Source organism: Schistocerca gregaria, chromosome 8 (assembly GCF_023897955.1).
Source record: "Schistocerca gregaria isolate iqSchGreg1 chromosome 8, iqSchGreg1.2, whole genome shotgun sequence".
Classification (NCBI taxonomy): domain Eukaryota; kingdom Metazoa; phylum Arthropoda; class Insecta; order Orthoptera; family Acrididae; genus Schistocerca; species Schistocerca gregaria.
Genome location: NC_064927.1, coordinates 504,613,785 through 504,637,411, shown reverse-complemented (window position 1 = coordinate 504,637,411; position 23,627 = coordinate 504,613,785). Strand labels below are relative to the sequence as shown.

At 38.8% G+C, this 23,627-nt stretch overlaps 1 protein-coding gene and 1 long non-coding RNA gene across 10 annotated transcripts in view; both read left to right on the top strand.

Moving 5' to 3' along the window:
* Positions 1-2,647, top strand: part of LOC126285003 (fructose-bisphosphate aldolase-like) — a 152,118-nt gene extending 149,471 nt beyond the window's left edge. For all 9 annotated transcript variants that reach the window (XM_049984314.1, XM_049984309.1, XM_049984313.1 and 6 more), the window contains one exon: positions 1,935-2,647. In XM_049984314.1, coding sequence (XP_049840271.1) covers positions 1,935-2,027 — 93 coding nt within the window. In that variant the 3' untranslated portion in view covers positions 2,028-2,647. The remainder of the gene's footprint in view (positions 1-1,934) is intronic.
* Positions 2,648-10,251: 7,604 nt separating this feature from the next.
* On the top strand, positions 10,252-19,694 carry LOC126285001 (uncharacterized). Its single transcript, XR_007551590.1, has 3 exons — positions 10,252-11,033; positions 17,676-17,735; positions 17,860-19,694. It is a non-coding gene; the product is annotated as an uncharacterized LOC126285001 (long non-coding RNA).
* Positions 19,695-23,627: the final 3,933 nt, after the last annotated feature.

Here is a 23,627-nt window from a genome sequence, read left to right as displayed (position 1 = left end):
ACTGGGAAAAAGGAGTTGAACTCGATACTAGGAGGTATCCAATGACTCAGTGTATGTAGAAGGTGGTGGTTCCCATGTTGTCTACATTTTAATTTGTATTTGAATATAGGTACTAAATTACTATAGATGCTACTAGAAAGTACTTATAAGTTTTTGAGGTAAGTTGGAATCTCTCCCCCCTCCATTAAGAAAGTTACTGGAAGCTGGAATTCTGAATCAGCAGGTCAACTTATAACAGTTGTTCTATAATTAGTTCACTGCTTGTAATTAAACAAAGAACTTATTTCTGTTAACATCATATTCTCTTTTGATGTACTGTTAACATAATTTAATAACCAACTTCATATAATGAAAATCAAATCACTTGCATGTCTGAAGTCTTAAATTTTTTGCCTTCAGAGACTTTCAAAGTTGTGTAATGCATTGCAACTGTAGAATGCCCTTAATGAACTGAGAATATTTTAAATGAGCTTAAAGAAAATTTACTAAACCAAGGGGGCAGCTGATGGAAATGCATATGATGATCTGAAATCCCTTGCTTATGGAACCAGCTTTGCCTTCTGGTAGAAGAAAGGCAAGGAGTGGAGAAAGACTATGGCAAAAGTCAGCGAAGACATCAGGTCATGGAACACCTGCTGCCAAGATATTGGAAGAAAGTGCCAAGATTTGAGTTGCGACAGGAAAAAATTGTTTTATCTTGCGGCCAAATTCAGTGTTTTTTTTGCAATTTTGGTGCTATTTTCGTCATTGCATCAAAGTGCATTACATGGGAAATGAAAAGTCTTAAGATTATATGTTAACTGAATGAAAAGTCTTACGATTATATCTGAACCTCAGTGTTCAGGAGATTATATGTCAAAATTTAGTTTTAACATTCCATAACTATCAGGTAAAAATAATAGTAAACTGCTGTCCTCAGATTTATAACATTTTCTGTATGGCAAAATCAGAAATTTCATAATTTTTCAAAAACACCACTGATGTTGCCTTATTTGACAAAAAACTGCTACTTTTGCATTAACTTTTTTGAGAAATTTTCTGTGCTTGGGTATGAGGTGACCTTTCCTCTGTGTTGTAGCCTTAAGTCTCTCTTACTTCTACCTGTTCCTCTCTTGTGTGAGGAGCAGCCTCTGGTTTTGAATGCTAGTGGTTTTGCCACTGTGTGTTTTCCTCTGTCACAATTAGTAAATTTTCACTAATTGCTGCTGATGATGCATGATGATTCCATGTTTAATATTATAATTATTGCCAGTGTATGTACTAGGGAAAAATGAAGCTAAATGAATTGGCAACAAATTTTGACAACCAATTCACACTGTAGCAAATGAAAATGTATGAAGGAAATTCACAAATACTCCACTTCATTTATTTTGTAATGAAAAGTTCACAGTATGTATGTTTGCTTTTCCATTCGCAGAAAATTTTTACTTGCTTCAGAACAGGATTCACAGGGGCAATAGTCCATGAATTGTGTTGATTTATTCAAACTACTTGTTAGTTGATATTTCATGTGACACATTGGCTACATGTTGGTTGTGGATTAATCAGACAGGTTTGGGGGGGGGGGGGGTGGTAATACTGATAGACACTTCATGGACTGGGTTGCTGAGAGTGTGTCAACAGCTGTATTGCGCGAGCAGTGCAAGTGAACTAATGCTTTGTTGTTACACATTTTCAGTAAAAAATTTTTTCATGATATTGAAAGCTCTGATTGGACCAGTTTGGTTCCAAGTCCTGAAGTATCAACTAACAAGTAATTTTAAACAGGTATTAATCATTAAGTACTCTAATTCACTAATATTACTGCTTCCATTAGAGAGCATTGTTCTATTAACATTGAAGAAGTAATGTGTTTCAAGGGGACACATTGTGTTTTGTTGTGTTGCTTACCCCACTGACTGTACATTAAATCATTTTTGTAATTTTCCCCCTAGGCCAATGGTGATGCTGCACAAGGAGTTTATGCTGGAGGTGTACAGGGAGCAGCTGCTGATGTTGGTCTTTTCATTAAGGATCATGCTTACTAATTTCCCAAAAGCGAAAAATAAAATAAGAACTATGGGTAGACTATATGTGGGTCACAAAGGCCGTGCCGTGAACACCATCTGGAAAAAAAAAAATACATGAAGTTTGTAATAACATTTGACGCATTTTTTCCTATTTTAGATGGTTAACTCAAGTAATCAGTGTTAATGGAGTCCAGTTTTAGCTTACACTTGTACATGTGACCGTCATGTCTTATACTGACGGTTTTACCAGTTGTGATTTGCTGTTGTGATCAATTTACAGAGGATAGGTATGAATATATATACAACAATCATATAAATGAATAATATATATGTATACATAAAAGAAACTATATAGATTTCAGATACGTGTTTAAACTTTTCTTCTAGTTGTTTACCTGTTGCAAAAGTGAAAAATGGAAAGCAGAAATGCAGCTGTAAAATTATGTAACCTATAAGAAACTGTGTGTATATATATTTCCTTAGTATTTTCTGTATGTATCCACAGTGCTTCTTGGTTACCTATGCTATTGTCGATGTCAAGAAAAGAACAAGTCACTATTGTATCAATTCTCCTGTGTAAGACAACCAACCCTTGTAAATGCTGTGGAGGAAGGTCAATAAAAGTCTTTGAACATCAAGAGTTTATACACAAGCCCTGAGAAACATACTTGACTTCCCCACATCCAAGTAGAATGTGTTCCTATATTTAACAAAAAAATTAAACTGGAAGACAGGAATACATTTCTAAAAATAAAGCAAACTTCAGATTACCATCATATGGCTGACAGATATTGATTCTTTGTTATTCATAAAACAGTGAAGAAAATTGTATATTCAATTATAAGCCCTTGTAGACATTCATAGTTTCATATTCCCCACTCCCATACCCCTCCTGAGTCCCAACACTAACCACCATTTCAAATTTTACGTGCATTCTGCAATTTCCTCATAATAACCTTTTAAATTACCCATTATATGTTACTGATAGAGGCAACCTGTCACACTTAAGGTGGCCATTAATCCCCAAAGAATATCATGAAGACCATCACAGATAAGTGCAGCAGTGCTAGGCAATATTGGTTCATATCAGAAGTCTTTATTTGATGTTTTCTCAGATCACATCACGTAAAACATTTTGTTGCCCATGGTTAAAATACATTCAGCTACTCAGCATGTTGCGAATACATAGAAAGATTGGTCCCTTATCATTTAGCTACAAAATAGCAGGTCAGCAACTGGAAGCAGTTAATTCCATAAATTATCTGGGAGTACTCATTAGGAGTGATTTAAAATGGAATGATCATATAAAGTTGATCGTCGGTAAAGCAGATGCCAGACTGAGATTCATTGGAAGAATCCTAAGGAAATGCAATCCGACAACAAAGGAAGTAGGTTACAGTACGCTTGTTCGCCCAATGCTTGAATACTGCTCAGCAGTGTGGGATCCGCACCAGGTCGTGTTGATAGAAGAGATAGAGAAGATCCAACGGAGAGCAGCGCGCTTCGTAAGAGGATCATTTAGTAATTGCGAAAGCGTTACGGAGATGATAGATAAACTCCAGTGGAAGACTCTGCAGGAGAGACGCTCAGTAGCTCGGTACGGGCTTTTGTTAAAGTTTCGAGAACATACCTTCACCGAAGAGTCAAGCAGTATATTGCTCCCTCCTACGTATATCTCGCGAAGAGACCATGAGGATAAAATCAGAGAGATTAGAGCCCACACAGAAGCATACCGACAATCCTTCTTTCCACGTACAATACGAGACTGGAATAGAAGGGAGAACCGATAGAGGTACTCAGGGTACCCTCCGCCACACACCGTCAGGTGGCTTGCGGAGTACGGATGTGGATGTGGATGTAGATGTACTAACTGTTAATAAATGATCTTTAAGTTCCACATCTGATTATTCAGCAGGTAAGGTACCCATAATCCACAACTTGTCTCCTCTAAGATGCATACACAACAAACTTTAAGTTTACAGCTGGTAACTGAGAAACAGCTGAGCTATGTATTAAACTGTATGTTGAGTAAAAACCTTTAGGAAGAACTAAAGGTGGTAGTAATAGTAACAATAATATAATTGTGTGTTCTAAAGGAGTGAGTAGGAAAGGTGAGTTTATTTTCAAAGCTTGCGTATTACAGGACCCGTGGAGCCACTTGGACACCAGAGTGGAAGATGACTGGCAGACTACTGAAAGTGGTAGAATGCTTGCTCCACTTCTGACAATTTATGCTGCTGGAACAATGAAGAATATCAAGTAATCATCCCTGTTTTCTCAAAGGGTCATCTGAGCAATGCACATAATTATCTGCCTATATTGCTGATGCCAGTCTGCCAGAATTACGGAACTCATTTTATTCTCATACATTGTACAGAAAATGAAAATTTCCTCTGTAGGAATCAACAAGGAGGAATCTTATGAATCTTGGTTCATTCTGTTTGCCATCAGATCTGGGCAGTGGCACTCAAGTTGATGTATTTCTTGGTTTCTGGAAGTGATTAAGCATGGTTCCACACTACTGCCTAGTGAACAAAATATGAGCTTAGCAAGCCTCATAACAGCTTTGGGACCGGATTCAGAATTTCACAGCAGATGGAACTCAAAATAAAATAAAAGGGCTAAATCATCAGATGTAAAAATAACTTTGGGAGTGCCCCAAGAGGTGTGAAAGGGCCATTACTGTTCATGTGTATGGATAACCTAGTGGATACTGCCAGAAGCTCTGTTAGGCTATTTAGAGACAATGTTCTGGATTATGGGAATGAAGGATATTTTGTAGGGAGAGTTCCCAAATGTGCAGTTCATAAAAGCCAGTGTTGGTGGGAAGACTACAGATGGCACAAGCTGTGTAGCAGTTGTTGAAGTGTAGCACATCATGTTGTACAGTGTGCTTGGCAGCTGTGTGGTCCAGTTGTCTCTCGCCCACAGTTTGGTGGTGGCCATCACATGTTACTTGTCATGCCCATATATAATGCTGCACAGTGGTTGGAGCTAAGATTGTAGACCACATGGCTGCTTACACAGGTGCCCCTGGTTTGATGGGTTAGGAAGTGCCTGTGACAGGACTGCAATAGTGGCAGGATGTATGGGACAGGTCTTGCATCTAGATCTGTTATAGTTAGTCAAAAACCTTTGAGAGACCATGATTGAGCTGCTCCTGTGCCAAGTGATAACTTGGCTGGTCAGTGGGTATGTGGAGGATGGTCGGTGACTGGGGTGACAAGGGGGTGGGAAATCTGCCTCTGGACAAGATGATGAGGGTTCTTTCAGTCCGTGAAGGCCTCAGTGAAACCCTCGGCTTATTTGGAGAGGGACTGCTCATTAGTGCAGATGAAACAACTGCCAGTGGCTCAGTTGTGTAGAAGGGACTTCTTGATGTTTAATGGGTGGCAGCTGTTGAAATGGAAGTATTATTGGTGGTTGGTAAGTCTGATGTCGACTGCCTTGGTTCACATCCATGGAGCCATCCATGAGGTAGACATCAAGGAAGGTGGCTTGTCGGCCTGAGCAGGACCAAGTGAAGTGAGTGGAGGAGAAGATGGCGTGATTCTGGAGAATTGTGGCTAGGATGCCCTCACCCTTGGTCCAGATAACAGAGATGTCATCAGCGAACTAACAAGTGGAGGAGTCTGGGACTCCGGATGGTTAGGAAGGATTCCTCTAGATGTTCCTTGAATTGGTGGGCATATGATGGTGTCGTGTAAGTGCCTGTTGCTGTACCAGGTATTTGTTTGTAGATGATGCCTTCAAAGGAGAAGTAATTGTGAGTGAGGGTATAGTTGGTCATGTTGCCAGTAAGGAGGTTGTGGGTTTAGCGCAAGTCAGGCATTGGGGAAGCTAATGTTAATGGTGGGCATTGAAGATGTTATTGTGGAGGGACGTGGCATCAAACAATGATGAGCATGGCTGTGGGTGACAAAGGGAGAGGAAATGTGGAGAGTTTGGTGAGGAACTGGTTAATGTCTTTTATACGGGTACACAATATTTTAGACGTAAGGAGAGAAAAAAACCTTTTTTATGAAGCAAAAAATGTCACAGGTTCACTGTTTTCCTGCTAAGAGTCCATGAAGGTTTTGACACATGATCTGATATGCTATTAAAACTACATTGTGGTGAATATTGAAGATGCTGGTGACCCATGGTTATCTTTTTGTGTGGCAAGGTGAAATGTTGATGTATGAGACAGGACGACATTCTAAAAGAGCTGGTTGCAAATTTGTTTGAAGCTGCAGCCATTATCTGCGAAACACCTGGTTGTTTTGAGCATGTTAGGCAATCATTAACATGCAAATACCAACGACACATTGATGTAAACAGACAAAATTTTCAGCTCATCTGTAAAACAATATTCACAACACGGCAGTTTGAACACAATCTCTGGTGTTAGCATCTAGTCCTCATAGACCACTAGTGGGGAAATAGTGCATCTGTGACATTTTTCTCACATAAGAAAGTGTTTCTTTTTGTCTCATCTAAAGTCACCAAAATTTGGTCTACATAGTTCTTATGCACCCTGTATAGGAGGGTAAGTTGCAGATAATTGGCCGAAGGCACTGATTCATAAGGGCAGAGATTGTCTCTGTGGGGATCACATCAAAGGTTTGTCTGGAAGGTGCGCTGCAGTAATTTGGGATTGTAGATCAGGATTATTTTACAGATGGAGCAAAGATAGTGTGAGGAGGCTTGAGTCTGAATTTCATGGTTTGGCAAGACTAGGTTGGTGAACACTATGGACTGACAGAATTTGGAACATATAGAGTTCACTGTGGAAGGATGGGTTGCAGCCAGATATATGCAATTCACTGTCAGGCCATTTCGGGAGTGGGCGTAGGGGGGTGGTTCCATGAGCTGGGCAACAAAGTAGGAACAGTATGTGGGACTAGGTTCTGGCTAGGGGTAGGGATGAGATTTTCGCACATATGTAGGTATTGATTAGGAGATGAGACAAAGCCTGCCTTCCCATTACAGTGGCTATGTGAAACACTTTTAATTAGTGAGGCCTGATAATGAAAGGAAAGAGATAGCTGTCTTAATGTAATTTATTAAATAAAAATTTTTAATGTGAAAACTTTTCATGTCTAAACCACAATTTTCATTATACAATTAAAGCACGATGACTAGTTTCAGTTGCTTTCTGCAACTATCCTCAGTTTATTGAAATCATAAAAAATAAGTACTGAAAAACATCATCATTAACTATAATCATGCAATGACATGCATTCACATTATAGGCCAACAAGACTAGCCTGTAAATTACTGTCATCTCTGAGTTACAGGTTAATTGGTTTGTTTAAATAAAAATCCTCAATTTCACAATATCTGGCTTCAATACATCTTATTTTGCATTGTAGTTTTTGAATTCGTGTTACTTACAGACTGTTCTCTGTTGTCTAGCAATGTACTATGAACTGAATGCAATGAGATTCACTCAAAAACTTCCTTCGACAGTCGGACAGTAATTAACTTTTTTTGATAGAGTTATAGACTTCGCTTACAATGGAAAATTATATATTTAAATTTATGGGTAAGGCTTATACACCACATAAAATCAAATATACAGAATTGAAGAGTACAGAATTACTTCTTATTTTGAGCCAAAGACTCTCTCTCTCTCTCTCTCTCTCTCTCTCTCTCTCTCTCTCTCTCTCTCACACACACACACACACACACACACACACACACACACACACACACAAATGGAAACAGATAACTAGATAACTTGACAAGTGAGATTATTTCAAAGATAATCTTTGCACCAAAGGTAACGCATACTACAGTTGATTGCTGGATCCGTTATTCTCAAGCAGCTTCCCCCCCCCCCCCCCTCCCCCAATGTTGTGGAGCAACAAGAAAATAAGAGATTTTCTACTTAATTTGCCGGCTGTCTGTTGCGCAGATAGCTGGCTGTGGTGCCAGTGCGGCTACACTGTGGGTGCTGGCTGCTGAAGGAGGGTGTTAACAGCAGGTAAAGTCTGCGGGTGTCTCCACACTTGGTGAGGCTTCCAGCATCAGCTTGGTGACCAGTAGAATCCACACTGGCTTGACTCGAGTCTGATGTTTTGCACCATCTACACGATCTGGTCTCCTTTCACATCACTCAAAAGGGGTCAGTGTATGGTGGTTCAGGCTGTGACTGGATGGCATGTATGCAGAACATGTTTTGGGTACAATCGTTTGTTGATTGGGCAGTTGTTTGGTTGGTTAGGGATTAAGGGACTAGACAGTGAGGTCATCAGTTCCTTGGTAAAGAATCAGTTCATCTGGAGTTAATGACATCCATCAGAAATTTTATCTGATTATTAAAGTATGCAGGTGTGGTAGAACTGGGGTTTTAAAAGCAATATTAATGCCAGATCTGAGAAATAATTTAAGGAGTAGTAATAGTATATGGGCAATGCTAGTACATAGGTCAGAGAAGATGTGACTATCAGACTTACGTGTGGTGAGAGAAACCTCACCAACATCTGACTCCCCAAACAACCTGATTAAGGGTGAAGTAAGGCAGAGACGAAAGAATGCTGGCTGGCAATGAGATTCTTAATAGCACAAGTGAGAATGTTGGGCATCATTCGTACTGACAATAATAAAACAGGGCGAGAGAAATAATGTCAGCCAGTGGGTGGACCAGGTGAGTCTCTTTCCTACAGTTGTCCCACCCCTGATCCATTATAGTCAAAATGTTAAAAAAAAAAAAAATTGCCACAACAGCAAGTTCTCCAAGCTACATAAAAAGCTTAGCTGCTGTAGAAATTATTGATACCATTATGTTTATTGTTTATGTACATTAATAAGGAAATGCGGTACAAAACTTTGTAAGAATGTTACTAGAGTAGGACTAGAGAAGCATGAACAAGTAAGTTGACTAGGTTCCTGCAGTTCCAATTCACAGTGTAAAACCGTTATACAAAATACTTAATTGCAACTATACATCACTTTAGTCTGTGTATTAACTGAATGCAAACAAATTATAAAAATAGATTATGTTTGTTTAAAATACATGTTCAAATATTTGTAAATAATTTCAAATGGTAGTCTATGAACTTGGCAATGGCCTTGCCGTAGTTTAATGGCAGTCCCCCCTCATATCACCAAAGTTGAACACTGTTGAGCTTGGCTAGCACTTGGGTGGCTGACCATCCTTGTCTGCTGAGTACTGTTAACAAGCAGGGTGCACTCGGTGCTTATGGGCCCAATTGAGGAGCTACTTAATTTAGAAATAGTGACTCCAGTCTCAAAAGCTGCAACGAGCGGGAGAGCGGTGTGCTGACGACAGGCCCCTTCATATCCGCATCCAGTTACACCTATCGACTAAGGATGACACGGCAGTCGGTCAGTAGCATTGGGCCTTGTGAGGCCTGTTCAGACGGAGTTTAGATTTAGTTTTCATGTTGAAGTTAGGAAGTGACATGACTATTGTGGTGATCATGTGACAGTTGAGGATGGAGTGAGAAGAGTATATTTAGGGGTGTTTTGTTGCTGTCCTCACTGTGGGTAAGAGCTTTCGCAGCTTACGAGCCTCTTACGATAATGTGTGATCTTAGTAATTTCGGTGCAATATTTTGTAATTCTGGAGAGCATTTTCATAGTCTGTCAGTGTAAAGAGTTATACTGAATTTTATTTGAGAATCATTTATTTAACAGACTTCAGTGAACTGGCTAGAGGTAGGGAGATTTTCTTAGATTAAAAAAAAAAAAGCAATGCACTGCACAGTGCCTCTTGCACAAAAGTAAACATTGTGTACTCTCTACGGCCTTTTGCAGAGGTGACACCAGTTCCCATCACATCACCAAAGTTAAGTACGGTCAGGGTGGGCTAGCACTCGAATAGGTGACCATCAGGTCTGCCCGTACTGGCAGTGGCGTGCACTCAGTCCTCGAGAAGCAAACTGAGGAGCTACTCGATTAAGAAGTAGTGGCTCCAGTCTCTCAAACTGACTCGGCCGGCAGAGCAGTGTGCTGACTACACGCCTCTCCGTATCCGCATCCACTGACGCCTGTGGGCTGAGGATGACACGGTGGCCGGCCGCCACCGTACGGTGTCGGAGTACATCCTTGTCCTAAGTGACTGTTACCAATTTGTCGTATTCCTTATTTATTTGTGTTTGTATACATTGACTGTACCTTATGCCAGCTTCCTATCATTTAAATAATTTATTAAGCGCACAACCAGACACACGTGTTCCACTAAATTTATTAAATGGTTGTGTGGTTGCCCATCTGTTGTTAGGCAGCGGCAAGCTGGTTCATCTGATGATTAATTTCACTCCTTTTTTTTTTTTTTTTGTTCTTGCTATAAACCAACTGGTACATTGTGATTGATAAGAAGCTGCATTCTTAGCGTGGACAGTTAGGAGGAGGAGTTGGGCGAGTAGTCGTTTCTGTAGCCAAATGGTTGGCCCATTCATCCCTGGAATACCCACATGTTTTGGGACCCAGAGAGAGACAACTAAGGAGGTAGTAAGACTCAAGTCCGAGAAAAAGTCATGAATAGCAGAGATCATGGGTAACGAGCAATACCAATCACAGTCATTGCTCACTGTGTCGCTAGTAATTAGGATGTGTTTGAGGGATGTTTGCTTAACACAACCTAGGGCTCTGTCAACTCAACTGTAAAAACACATTACTGGAAACACATGTTGTTCCTGACTGGCAGGAGAAGTAAAATCATACCCTGTCCTAGCCACAATTTGGAACCATCAATATCACACACCGAATTTTAAAGTTACAGTCATGTATGCCACCACACCCCCTTTATTTCTGTTACAGAAACCAGTATTATTTCAAAAAGAACTGTGAACTTTTGTTTCCAGCAATTACACGTATGATACATTGTATATGTTGGTAACAGTGCAGGTTTCTAGTGTCTGTAAATGATTATCTTTGCTAGTATTTAGTTTGTTTTGTTGCAGCAGTTCGTTCACGTTACTGAATGTTCGTTGTCCAAGTGCTACATATACTTGTGGAAGTACATATCCTTCAGTGTGCTGCCGATCTAGTTTGCAGTGCCGGAATTTGCTGGTGGTAATTAATTTTTTTTCTAGCTGTGATGTTTTGTGTATTTATGGAGTATTGAATGTGATTTAATTTATGTAGAGATGATTGGTTCGTGGACTTTTGGGATTGTGGTTTTATTATTTGGCAGTTGTACGTGTTGGTTTTTTAGCATCAGTAGCTGTTGTGGACCTATATAAGTCACCGGAAATGTCCGATTCCCATTTTCATAGTTGTATGTGTTGATATCGTCATTTGAGGTTGACCTATGTAGGTCAAAGGAAATGTCAGATTCCAATTTTCGTACTTTTAGTTGTGGGTATTGGTGTTTTGGTATAGGCACCTATGGTTGGCCTATATTATTCAAGGGAAGTGTCCGGTTACTTACTGGCAGTTTATTGAAAATGCATGTTCCTGAATACCGGACGCCTTTTGGACCAAGATAAGTGATTTTAGGTCTTTATGTAGATTGCTGTTCCCATTTCTAGTACTGATATTATCTATTGAGCTATTGGTTGGAAACACTTGTAACAAATTTCATTAAGGAATAAATATACTAGGAAGCAGTAGTTATAATACAAAGTTCCTTGAACAGGTTCCTACATGATGTTCTTGAATTTATACCACAAACGATTTTTATTACACGCTTTTACATGCGAAAAACTTTTGCTACGTTTGATAAGTTAACACAGAATATGCTCCCCTATGAAATAATGGTGTGAAAAAATATGATATGCCCTTCCCAACTGAATTTATTATAGAGTTGTAGTCCCAGAAATGTAACACTGTCAACCTTTTCGATCTGCATGTCTTCATATGTTATAAACATGCTGTAGCTGGAGAAATCGAGCAGTTTACAAATCTGACATAAAACTTGGATTAGCGTACTCACACTATCCCCAATAGGACTAGCTTTTACAGCACAGCAGTAAACGAATCTGTCACATTACGTATATATATATATTTTTTTTTTGTATTACAAGGCTGTACACTTTATTCTATTATGTGAGCAGCACAAGAAATTAAACTTCGAATTTAACCTACAGTACTCAGTTTACATATTACTTCACACATAAAAACGCACATTGTTAACATTTTACTTAAACAGTGCTGTGGCGAAGTTCTGCGTACTTTGTCGCAGGTGCAAAGATAATATTTCTAATAGCGACCGATAACCTACAAACATATAATGTGAAACTCTAATAATCGTTCTAACATCAACTAAAATGTACCCGGAGTTAATAAGTTAAGATTATGACACGATTCATACGACATTTCTGCCATTTCACACTACTCCGAGTTATACTGATAACTAAACTGATGGATTCCAACTATGTCGATATTTAACTGTAGTCCCTCGGAGTATTCGGTATTCGCTAGCGAAAAATAAGTTGGCAGTTATTAATAACCGTTAACGATAACGGTTATCAAAGAATAACCGTTTGGCCCACCTCTAGAAATTGCGTGCTTACGGAATATCGTCTCAGTTATGTGACTGGATTTGCTATTTCCTGTCAGAGAGGTCACAGTTCGTAGTAATTGACGGAAAGTCATCGAGTAAAACAGAAGTGAGTTCAGACGTCCCCCCAAGGTAGTGTTATAGGACCTTTGCTGCTCCTTATCTATATAAACGATTTGGGAGACAATTCGAGCAGCCGTCTTCCGTTGTTTGCAGTAGACGCTGTCGTTTATCGACTAGTAAAGTCATCAGAAGATCAAAACTAACTGCAAATCGATTTAGAAAAAATAAATGAATGTTCAATGTTGCGAAAAGTGGCAGTTGACCCTAAATAACGAAAAGTGTTATGTCATTCGCATGAGTGTTAAAGGAACTCGTTAAACGTCGGATACACGATAAATAAGTCAAATCTAAAAGCCGTAAATACAACTAAATACCTAGGTATTACAATTACAAACAACTAAAATTGAAAAGAATACATAGAAAATGTTGTGGGAAAGGCTAACCAAAGGCTGCGTTTTATTGGTAGGACACTTATAAAATGTAACAGAGCTACGAAGGAGACTGCATACACTATATTTGTTCGTCCTCTTTTAGAATACTGTTGCGCGGTGTGGGATCCTTACCAGATAGGACTGACGGAGTACATCGAAAGAGTTCAAAGGAAGGCATCACGTTTTGTCTTATCGCGAAATATGGGAGAGAGTGTCACAAAAATGATACAGGATTTGGCCTGGAAATCATTAAAAGAAAGACATTTTTCGTTGCGACGGAATCTTCTCACGAAATTCCAATCACCAACTTTCTCCTCCGAATGCGAAAATATTTTGTTGACACCGACCTACATAGGGCGGAACGATCACCACGATAAAATAAGGGAAATCAGAGCTCGTGCAGAAAGATATATGTGTTAATTCTTTCCGCGCCCTATACGAGATTGGAATAATAGAGAATTGTGAAGGTGGTTCTATGAACCCTCTGCCAGGCACTTAAATGTGATTTACAGAGTATACATGTAGATGTAAATATCAAGAAAAAACTATAAAACATATACATTATAAACAGTGCCTGAAAGAAATAGGTGTCGATTTTTGCACAATATTGATCTGTAAAGTACCCTGTATCCTTAACCCACTCATTCTTTTTACAGCATCTGCTTGTCAAGTCAGCATATATACAAAAACTGTAGAACGATCACTGCAGGTAAGTAACTGTGTTACTTTAGTCAAGTGAAAATTATTGTCTTGAGAAAGCATTGCTCTAATTCTCTGCCATACCAGGTGTACAAAGTAGTATATATGGAATCCAACTACCAGAGAACTGTAGCTGAGCTGGACCAATTTATGCAACAAAGAAGCTTTAAAATTCAGAATTATTTCATTTCTTGTTCTTCAAGCTGCTCCACATACACACATTTTACACTTGATATGAGAATAGTAAAAGTTACTTTGCAGCGTAAAAATTATAGTTTATCTGAAGGATGATTGTCCCTTTTGTTCAGTACCAACAAAAAATGATACACCTCAACAATCCATCTAAGAAGATCTTTTGATATAGGATATTGTAAATGGCGTTGTAACTGATGTACATACAGGGTGATTGGCTACTGTGTTTACAAATGTAAGAGACAAGTAGAGGACAATGAAACAAGCAAATTATCATAGTAAATGTAGGTTCAAAAACAAATGGATTCCCTGACACAACATATTATGACTGAGTACATGAAGACCTCACAGCATAGCCCCTGAGAATCCAAACTACAGATAGGCACTTGAGGGCAAGAACATTACAGGAAGTTATCTACAGTCATGGAATGACATGCATTCATATTGTAGGCCAACAAGACTAGGACAGTACGTAGTTAAAAACTTCATCAAGAGCGAGCCAGGTGGTAAACCATAATCTCACAAGATGCAGATAATAAAAAAATGGAAAATGGACAGTTTTATTAGTAAAAACTGCATAAAATGCAAATAATGGGCATTTGATGGAATTTTTGCTAATGCACTTATCTATTTTCCTTTTCTATTATCTGCATCTTGTCGGATTTTGGTTTATAATGTAGCTTGCTCTTGAAGCTTATAACTGCGTAACTACGCTAGTCTTACAAAATATTCATGGAAAGGAAGTCAATTAAAGTTTTTTTGCAAGGTCAACTATCTTCAACATCATATCAGTAATAAATTCGTGCAAAAGAAAGAGAGAGAGAGAGAGAGAGAGAGAGAGAGAGAGAGAGAGAGAGAGAGAGAGAGAGAGGGAGGAGGATTTCATTTTTATCTGTCAGAATGATTGACTACAGAAGAAACATTGTATGTTAGCTTGTTTTCTCTGTTCCAACGTATGAAATTCATTGAATTTACAGTCACTGAATCTTCAGGTACTGATTGTGTGAACTAACATGAACAAGCAATTTTAAACATGAGAGGTAAATTCCGCCCTTTGTCACAGAGTCACCTAGCACCTTGCACATTCCTCTTTTGGATGTCTGCATCAATAGTTCCATCTCTTTTTTTGACTGCAGATGGGACGGTGCAGAAAGATCTGGGAATGAAAATTGTTGGCTGTAGTCTGCAACAGCATGTGTCAGTAGCCTTATTATTTTAACCAGCGCCCTAACTGTGATTATCATGGTTGTGGAGTTGTATTGTATCGTAGATTAACCGGGGGCCTAGAAACAATGGAGAGGCTCCGTCTCTGCCGCAGCTGCAGTGGTCCACAACCCCACGATGACTACCACAGTCCACTTCACCCCTCCGCCGCCCCCAGACGGAACCACTCTTTCAGGGTTATTGAGCTGTTTGGCCTCTGGTGGACCCCCCCCCCCCCCCCCTCCCAGGGAACGTCTCAACAGACGAGTGTACGCCTATGTTTGCATGGTATGGAGAACTTGTTTGTGCAGCAGTCGCTGAGATAGTGTAGCTGAGGCGGAATAAGGGGAACCAGCCCACATTCGCTTAGGCAGATGGAAAACCGCCTAAGAACCATCCAGACTGGCCGGATCACTGAACCTCAACACAAGTCCTCTGGGCGGATTTGTGCGGGAGATCAGGCGCTCCTTCCCAGTCCAGAAAGCTGTGCTTTAAACTGCGCAGCTAACCGGGCATGCACTATGGTTGTGTAGTTACATTTATTACTGTATTGCCCAAAGATAAGCCAGAATCTTTCCCCAAACATCGGTCACGGAAAGTTACATGCAGATGTCTGCGCAATCCAGCAAATACTGGTATTTTTAGATGTTTTGGAAACTTCACTGTAGTGCTCGTTCCTTAGTTTGAAATGGAGTGAAAATATTGGCAGTGTTTGTAAATCAGTCATTGAATATGAGGTGGCAAAGCAATCCTCTTCGATTGTTGATGATGATTCATTTAGGTATTGTGTGCTCAGAGTTCTGCTGCTTTACACAACAGGTCAGGCATAGTTTTGCCCTAGCTAAAGAATAAAATTTAATCTTCATCAGTGGGTGGTAACTTTGAGGTTCACAATTTGGTCCAGTTATTATGCAATTTAATTTCGCAGTTGTACATTATGCAAATGGAGAAGCTTTCAAAAGTATGTTGCAAGAAGTGCTGTGTGTCCAATGCCCTGGATGGTAACAGTGTTCTTACCGAGGAGGGTGACGAAAATATGGACAGTCATGAAGCACCGAAAGTGAAGTTAACAGTGACATCAGTGAAGGTTGTTATTATAAAGTTGGTATTTCTGTGTAGTTTATCTACATCACAATTTAAAAATGCGATTAAAAGTGACCATACTGTGAACAGTTTTTCGCAAAAGTGTAATGTGTAATTAAGAGAGAGGCTTATTTTGAGGTGCAACTTATATTCGAACCAATTCAGTATGAATGGATAGTTTGAGTGTGTCCACAACAGCAAAACTCATCTTGTTGAGGAATGTCCCCATGAGATGCAAAGTAATTCTTTCACACGGGGTTTTTGGCGAGTGCTCTGGTGTTCGCCTCACTGCTTGCCTAGTTGAATAATGCATGATTTTTGTGAGATAGTGTCTCCCAATGAGAAGAGTAAGTCAAATTAATTGTGAAATCATTTCTGGTTCTCCATGTTAATCAGAGAACCTAAGCCCTTAAGTTGATCAAAACTCAGAAGTTCTGTGTGGAGAACCAGAATCCATTATTTGTGTTGACATGCTCACTTCATGACTGAGAATGGATCTCTCCAAATTGGGTGAATGAAAAATATCAAGCTGCATTGTGGTTTAGAGTTCACTGTAATATCCATCACTGTTTCAAAGTAAATTTGTCTCATTTTAGCTTGACTGATTTATCTCTGGTGGAAATATTATAACGCTTTTAAAACACGGTGTTAAATCGCTGGCGTGTACCTGTCTCTTAGTGCTTGTTTCATGTGATTCGATTTTATCTGAGGTAATGAGCAGTATGCACGTTTTAGCTGCTCCCAAAATCATACACATTAATACAGCGTGCGGCAGAACTGACTAAGCAGTTTCTATCGATTACCGCTGGGGCTATGGTGGGAGTAGGCAGTTGCACATGGTCTGCCTTTGTTCAGTCGTTGACCCCATTTCAGAATCCAATATGGTTTGGACCGGTGCACATCGTGGTTTAGCTGTTTGCACTTATTATGAAAACAGCAGCTCTGTGATCGCTACACAGTGAGCTTTTCAGTGACAGTTCAACATTCCACCCAACAGTGCCGTTCCTAATGCAATCACAATTCGGTCCTGGGTTCAGCAGTTGGTAGAAACTAGTAGCACACTAAGAACAGATACACGTGGCCGACGCAGATCCATCAGAAAGCCAGAAAATGAGCAGCGTGTGAGAACAGCAGTTCAATAAATTCCGCAATGTTCTGCTCGATGATTTCAGACCGTAGTTTGAGAAGGACTCTGCAATGCAATTTGAAGTTCCATCCTTTGAAAATAATGATTGCTCAAGAATTACGTCCAGTAGACTACGCGAACTGTCACAATATGTGTGAGCAAATGCTTGCTTAGATCCATGCGAATGCAGCTTTCTTCAGTACCGTAAGTGGGGGTGACTTTATGACTGCCAGGGTGACATGTAAGCTTTTTGAGGAGTTTAAATATTGCGCCATTTCTGCGCTTGCCACAGGGCTATGAGCGATTCCTTCAGATGCCTAGCAAGTGCTGCTATCTGTTGGTCATCACTTACACTTCTACACGAACTGTCATGCCTGCTACAGTGGTTTAGTTGAAACGTGTGTTTTTCTTTCCAGGAGGAAATCTGCTAACTTTGTATTGCACAAAGTTCAACTCACTTGCTTGTGCTTCTACAGGTAATTATATTTGTTAGCAGTCATTTAATGTTTAAAGGACTTAAATATATTCTTTTGGTGTAAAGTTACACAGACATAAAGATGTTATTACAATGCATAATATTAATTTATCTGTTCTTCTCAGGTACAACATTCATAAGAACACACTGTACCTGAAAACAAGAGGCCCAAAATGTTCCAGTTGCAACAGCAGTACCAGTGAGATCACCAGATGGTCAGCAAGTTTTTACAGACAATGAGGAAATGGAGTTTGCAGTACATGCGGTTGCCATATCTACATATGGATTTCCAATTACCTGTCTTGATCTTCGGTGCATTGCTAAGAGCTATCTGGATAGGACAGGGCAAAAAGTACCTGCTTTTGGAAATAATTTTCCTGGCAGAGATTGGGCCGAATCTTTTATGAAACGTCACAAAGGCTTCATTTCACTAACAACTGCCAAAAATATTACCTATTCAAGGGCTTCAACTGATGAAAATATAATTAATTTATTTTCGAATCTTGAGAAGGAGATTGCCAGAACAAATTTGGAACTATGATGAAACCAATCTCGTTGACGACCCAGGAAACAAAAAGGTCATCACACAGCGAGGATGCAAGTATCCAGAGCAAATTCGAAACTATTCAAAGGCTTCCACATCGTTGATGTTTTGTGGGAATGCTGTAGGGAATCTAGCACCTTTACATATTAACTATAAAGCAGAAAAGATTTGGTCCACTTGGACTGAGAATGGACCAAAAGAGTCTACATACAATAGAACCAAATTTGGGTGGTTTGATCACCAGGTTTTTGAAGACTGGTTCATTTTTCTCATGTTGCCTATTTTGAAGAAACAAATGGGAGGGATCGAAGAAGAGTTGAAAATGGCCATCAAAGCCTAAAGCCATTTTTTAAGATGCAGTAGTAGTTTTGTACAGCATAAACCCACCCAAACAAATAAGTGACAGAGGTTTATTGCAAGTGAATGGTGTAGATCAATAAGGCCAAGTTTATTGTCAACTTGTTGAGCTGTAATGCGTGAAACAATAGCTATTAGTATTATCAAAGCCTAGCATTTAAAATTCATTTTCTATATTTTTTATTTGTTCATAATGTTAAAATAGTTTTATGGGGTTAAATTGTGACTGTATTATTTCCCTATTAGTTTTAGTTGAAAAACCAGACTGTCACAAAGTCACGCCACATTGTGGGGTGACAGTGGCAGTTATTTTTAACTGTAATTAGGTCATACTTTAGTATTTAGTTTGTGTTTGTATGTTGTTATGTAATCATTTTTATCTAGTTCTAATGAATAAAAATAAAAAGTGTCCCAAAGTCACTCCCCCCCCCCCCCCCCTACGGTAGTGACAAGGCACATTTTCATGTTAATGGGTGCGTGAATAAGCAAATCTTTCGGTGCTGAGCTGGAAATATCCCCCAAGTTGTTCATGAAAGATCGCATCATTTTCCTAAAGTGACAGTGTGATGTGCTGTATCACAATTTTGCATGGTAGGTCCTTATTCTTTTTGAGGAGGAAGGAGTGACCGTGGCAGCGAATTCCACACCATATGTTTCCAGTTGCAAAATTTTCTGCAACCCAGAATCGACAAGATTGTTGACGAACATGGACTAGGGGAATTTCAGCTGATGTTTAGAGAGAAATGTCTCTGGGACGCCTCATTTCTTTGAGGTGTGATGTTGGGTGGCCTGTGCAGTCACCAGATTTCAGCATTTGTGACTACTTTCTTTTGGGATATCTCAAGGAAAAGGTTTTCAAAAGCCGCTCTTACACCCTACCAGAGTTAAGAGTGGACTACTGATGAAGTGAATGCCATACCCCACGATATGTGTGCAAGAGCTGCTCAAAACAATGTTTTGTGCAAATGGCTGCCGCCTTGAGGATATTATTTTCAAAACTAAATGAATGTAAAATGCTATATTGTACTAATTTAGAAAATAAAAACATTTTTTTCTATACATCCAGATTTACTTTTTATTGCTCCTTAAAACTGCTTAATCAGTTCTTTTGCACCCTGTATATTCAATTAGACATATGACTCAAGGATCAAGTCTCAAACATGTTGAATGCCCACGAAAGATATTGAATAAATCTAAGGTAATTCATCATTACCTGTTTCCAGTGCATCATAGATCATCCATTATTGTTAATCATCAGTAAATCTTTTCTGTCCAAGTCTCTGTTATGGGGTGTCTCACATTATTTATGTCCTATGGTGCTGGAGGAGGTCCAACGTTATTGATGTTGGACAGTCTTTTCTGGCAGTTTGCAATAAGACCCAAATACCACAGTAAGTGCTTTGATGATGCATGGCCAGGTGAGAACTTAATGCATGCAGATGGGTGAGAAAGTGGTGCTTTATTCTGGGAGGCAGCTGGCGCACACACACACACACACACACACACACACACACACACACACACACACACAGAGAGAGAGAGAGAGAGAGAGAGAGAGAGAGAGAGAGAGAGAGTGAATGAAACCATCACTGCTCAAGTATGTCAACTGCACAGCATGGAGGATGGGAGTTACATACATACAGTGTTCTTCACAGTAAGGCTTGACAAACAAGATCATATCTCATTGTCTGGTGACAGTTGGTGGACTTTGAGGTGAAGGCAATGGGGTGCTCCATGCCATTCCACGTCTTATTAGATGATGAGAGATGCCATTTTGGATTGTCTATGAGATAACAGCTGTTACTATACTCTGAGACAAAGAAAAAAAAGAAAGAAAAGACGATGCACCCCAAAAGAATTAACTGAATGGGATGGAAGTCAGTAGGTGTGATGTACAAACAAATGATCACCATTTCAGAAAAATTGGATGATTTGTTCAAGAGAAAGAGCTTCACTTATTGAGCAAGCCAATGACATTTTGGTTCACCTTTGGCCCTTATGCAAGCAGCTATTCAGTTTGGCATTGACTGAAAGTTGTTGGATGTCCTCCTCATATACTTACCAAGCGGGAAAGCACCGGTAGACAGGCACAATAAAATAACACGCAAACACACGCACAAAATTACGAGCTTTCGCAACCAGCGGTTGCTTCGTCAGGAAAGAGGGAAGGAGAAGGAAAGATGAAAGGATGTGGGTTTTAAGGGATAAGGTAAGGAGCCATTCCAATCCCGGGAGTGGAAAGACTTACCTTAGGGGGGAAAAGGATAGTTATACACACACACACACACACACACACACACACAGATATATATATATATATATATATATATATATATATATATATATATATATATATATATATATATACAGCCTGCTCATGGAATGAATGCAAAATATAACACTTTTGCCAATAAAGTGCTTACCTTATTCGAACACTGTTTTCCCCCAGAACTTACCAATGTTAGAGCAAAGTCTACAAAGAAGTCATGAATACTCAAGGAATAGGGGTATCTTGTAAAAAAAAAAGAAAACTGTATCTGTCAATCTGAAACAGTTCTGATGTCGATGCTATAGCATATTACAAGAAATGCTGCAAAATATTAAAGACTGTAATACAGACATCAAAACAAATACATTACAAGGAAAAGGTAGTCATATGAGAGAACAAAATAAAGATTATATGGGATATAGTGAAGGAGGAGACTGGTAGAACCAGACATGAAGAGGGACAAATAGCATTAAGAGTAAATGACACCTTTGTTGACAGACATGTATAGTGTTGCAGAACTTTTTAACAAAAATTTTATAACTGTTACTGGCAAGATGAGGTTGGCAGGTTCTGTAGATGCTGCTATGGAATACCTCAGACCAGACATTTCAAGTAACTTCCATAATATGAATTTGACCCTCACTATCCCAGCAGAAATAATATCCATCATAAAATCATTGAAATTAAAAACATCTAGTGGGTATGATTAAATATCGACAAAGTGAATTAAAGAATGTGATTCTGAGTTAAGTAACATATTAAGCTATCTGTGTAACCAGTCATTTATCAGTGGAGTATTTCCTGAATGGTTGAAATATGCTGAAGTTAAGCCACTGTTTAAGAAGGGAGATAAAGAAATAGCATCAAATTTCCGTCCAATTTCACTTTTTCCAGCATTCTAAAAATTTTTAGAAAAAGTAATGTACAATTGGCTTTGTAATCATTTTATCTCTAATAACATACTGTCGAAGTCACAGTTCAGATTTCTAAAAGGTTCTGATTTTGAGAAGGCTATCTACACTTACAGTGAAAATGTGCTTAATTCATTAGACAAAAAGTTGCAGGCAACTGGTATATTTTGTGATCTGTCAAAGGCATTTGACTGTGTAAATCACAATATTCTGCTAAGTAAATTAGAATATTATAGTGGTACAGGAAGTGCTGCAAAATGGTTCAAATTTTATATCTCTTGCAGGAAACAAAGGGTTTTATTAGGAAAGAGAAATGTATTAAGCTATCAGGCACCACCCAACTGGGAACTAATTACATGTGGGGTCCCACAAGGTTCCATTTTAGGGCCCTTACTTTTTCTTGTGTATATCAATGACCTTTCATCAGTAACATTACCAGAACCCAAGTTCGTTTTGTTTGCCGATGATAAAAACATTGCTATAAATAGCAAATCAAGTGTAGTCAGCTAATAAAATATTTGTGGACATTAATCACTGGTTCCTAGCCAATTCTTTGTCACTAAACTTTGAAAAAACACGCTACAAGCAGTTCAAAACTTGTAAGGGGTGTCCCAGGAGTATACGCCTAACATACAATGACAAGCAGATAGAAGAAGTAGACAGCGTTAAATTCTTGGGATTACAGCTTGATAATAAATTCAACTGGGAGGAGCACACAAGAGAACTGCTGAAGCATCTTAACAAATCTCTATTTGCAATGCGAACTGTGTCAGACATAGGGGATACAAAAATGAAAAAGGTGGCATATTATGCTTATTTTCAGTCCATAATTTCATATGGGATTATTTTTTGGGACAATTCATCAAGCCAACCTAAACTTTTCCAGTCACAAAAACGTGCAGTAAGAGTTAATGTGGTGTGAACTCAAGAATATCTTGCAAAAGCCTGTTTAGGGAACTAGGGACACTAACTACTGCTTCCCAATATATTTATTCCTTAATGAAATTTGTCATTAAAAATATATCATTTTTTGAAACCAACAGCTCAATTCATGGAATCAATACCAGAAATAAGAATAATCTTCAAAAGGATTTAAAGTTACTTAGTCTTGTACAAAAAGGCGTGCATTATTCAGGAACACACATTTTCAATAACTTGCCAGCGGCCATAACAAGCTTAACAACCGATGAAATTCAGTTTAAGAGAAGCCTAAAGGATTTATTGGTGGCCAACTCCTTCTACTCCATTGATGAATTTCTCAGTATAACCATCTGATTTGTATGTGTATATATATAAGTACAATATAACTTCTGCACCAGTTCAGTGCAGTAATGTGTTCATTGTAAATAAGTATTTAGTAGTTGTATTACCTTATAAATAAATAAAAAACTTTTTTATTTTAAATTCAATGCATTAGTATTTGTAAAATGATTCTTTCATATAGCGTTCATTAAAAAATGATGACCATGCCACTTGGGACCTGTGGAATGGTACATTAGCTTATGTGTTTGAGTTGTAAAAATTTGTCATGTGTTGTTGTTTTTTCTGACATGTTCTACATCCTGAAGGACCTCCTCACTATGGATCAATTGGAATGAAAGTAAATCTAATGTAATCCAATCTATTCAAACATTATTTGTTTTTTATGTTATACAGTACCTTCTGACATGTTCAACACCACAGAGAATCATCTCATTGTTGAGTCTATGAAACGAAAACTGATCAAAGGATGACATATCTTTCATTGTTAGTCCACTGTCTATTTCATTTCCTTACAAAGCATAAATGGCATTTTATAAGTAGTGAAAATTA